Raw genomic sequence first — 1,827 nt, forward strand, 5'->3', positions numbered from 1 at the left:
ATATATATCCCTATATATCTGATATACACTTACTCACCCACCTCGTTAAACAACTTACCCCAGCTGGCACGGGCAGAGAGACCGCAAGCACAGTGAACACGAAGCGCGTGATGATCAGAAACACCAACCGCGCATACAATCCAGGAGGCGAGCACCAATCATCACTTACACCGGACCCCTGCTGCGGGTTACAGATATCTTCGTACAACAGCTGACGAACCTATGAGGGGTTGTAATTGGGTTAAGAGACAATTGTCTGGGTACAAAAACGAATACGGCAATGAGAGAGAGTGGGAGAGGAAGACAGTGCAAATATTCGTACATCAACGTACTTATGAGCAAGACAGTATGTGTAAGTGTCTTCGTATAGTCATTCAAGCAAAGTAGGAGGTTCGGAAATCAACAGATTGACATTGAATCTGTGGCGTTTCTCGCGAGTAGATGAGTTCGTAGACATCTAATATTGAATGGATATGCATACAAGTACGTGCTTTGTACAGCGCTGATTTCAACATTCGTGTGTATAGACGCATCCATTCGGGTAAAGGTGTCTGGGTACACTTGTGGGCGAGTGAGCTTCAGAGTGGGCGGGCGAGTGTAAGTGGGCGCATGGTATAGTGCTAATACTCTCTTGTTGCCCGCATTGAACCCTTAAACCAAGCATACAACCGTGATTTGCACGATATCTGTGTCGTTAACACCTGTGGCACATAGAGGTCGTAATTGACTGTACCACACCCGTACATACCTTGATATCACCATCTCGTATCGATAACATCACACAACGGCATACCTGGGGTATCAGCAACGTTCGTGCGTACGTGCCCTGGAAGAAGAACGCAGCCGAGGTGACCAGCGCAACCAAGGCGGTGTGGAAATATGGGTTGACGAAGACCCGCACCCCTCGCCGTGTGAGGTAGCGCAGGGTATCAATCCATGCTGTGTGGCATTTGATTATAAATTAATTGTGGGGTTCAATTGGGATGTCTGAGATGGGTTAGAAATTCAGTACAGAGTGGCTATAGCGCAAGGGTTATCCCATGGTGAGTGAATTCTATTTCAGAGTCTTGTAGGGGGTTCGGAGATGGTTTAGCATAGATTTTATTATAGAGTAGTGATAGCGCAAGATGCGATTATGTCCTGGGTGGATCCAACTACAGTATTCAGTAGGGTGTAAGTGGGTTATAGTATAGTGAGTTAGAATGCAGTGGAAGATAGCGCCGAGAGGTACACCATCCTATGTGAACTAAGCATAGCGTTCATTTTGATGTGCTAGTTAGCGTCGTAATAGATTTAGTATGGAGTGCCCTGCAGTTTGGGGTGTGAAAAAAATATGGGCAACCAGCTGTAGTCTATACTACGAACTTTGTAATACAACGAATCTGCGTAGAGTTTGCAGTATGCGGTGTGAATAGAAAATAAGGAAATACAGCATCACAAACTATGCACAACAGTCGACAGATCACACATTACAAAAAGATGCGGAACAGCCGATGGCGCACACAAGAACACGCACACCACACACACCACATAACACACCGCGCACAGCTCAACCCTACGCACAATGGCCCCATACCTTGAATAGCCATACAGAAAACTACGCCCAGAAGGCCGCCAATCACTCCAATCAGCGCAAAGGCAAAGTACTCCACCCCATGGAAAGGGATATCGTCATAGACCAGATACAGCGCATTCGCCGGGAAGATCAGGTGCCGAATGAGCGATCCTGAAGAGAGTGACAAGTATTATATATATATATATATATATATATACATACATATATATATATATATATGTATGTGTGTGTGTGTGTGTGTGTGTGTGTGT

At 45.5% G+C, this 1,827-nt stretch overlaps 1 protein-coding gene across 1 annotated transcript in view; it reads right to left on the bottom strand.

Moving 5' to 3' along the window:
• SARC_09340 (hypothetical protein) overlaps positions 1–1,726 on the bottom strand; it is a gene marked incomplete at both ends in the record, with an annotated part of 24,808 nt that extends 23,082 nt beyond the window's left edge. Inside the window, 3 exons of the mRNA XM_014296648.1 lie at positions 59–220; positions 794–939; positions 1,577–1,726. Of these exons, the coding sequence (XP_014152123.1) occupies positions 59–220; positions 794–939; positions 1,577–1,726 (458 nt within the window). The remainder of the gene's footprint in view (positions 1–58; positions 221–793; positions 940–1,576) is intronic.
• Between the last annotated feature and the right edge of the window lie 101 nt (positions 1,727–1,827).

This window comes from Sphaeroforma arctica, assembly GCF_001186125.1.
Source record: "Sphaeroforma arctica JP610 unplaced genomic scaffold supercont1.939, whole genome shotgun sequence".
Classification (NCBI taxonomy): domain Eukaryota; class Ichthyosporea; order Ichthyophonida; genus Sphaeroforma; species Sphaeroforma arctica.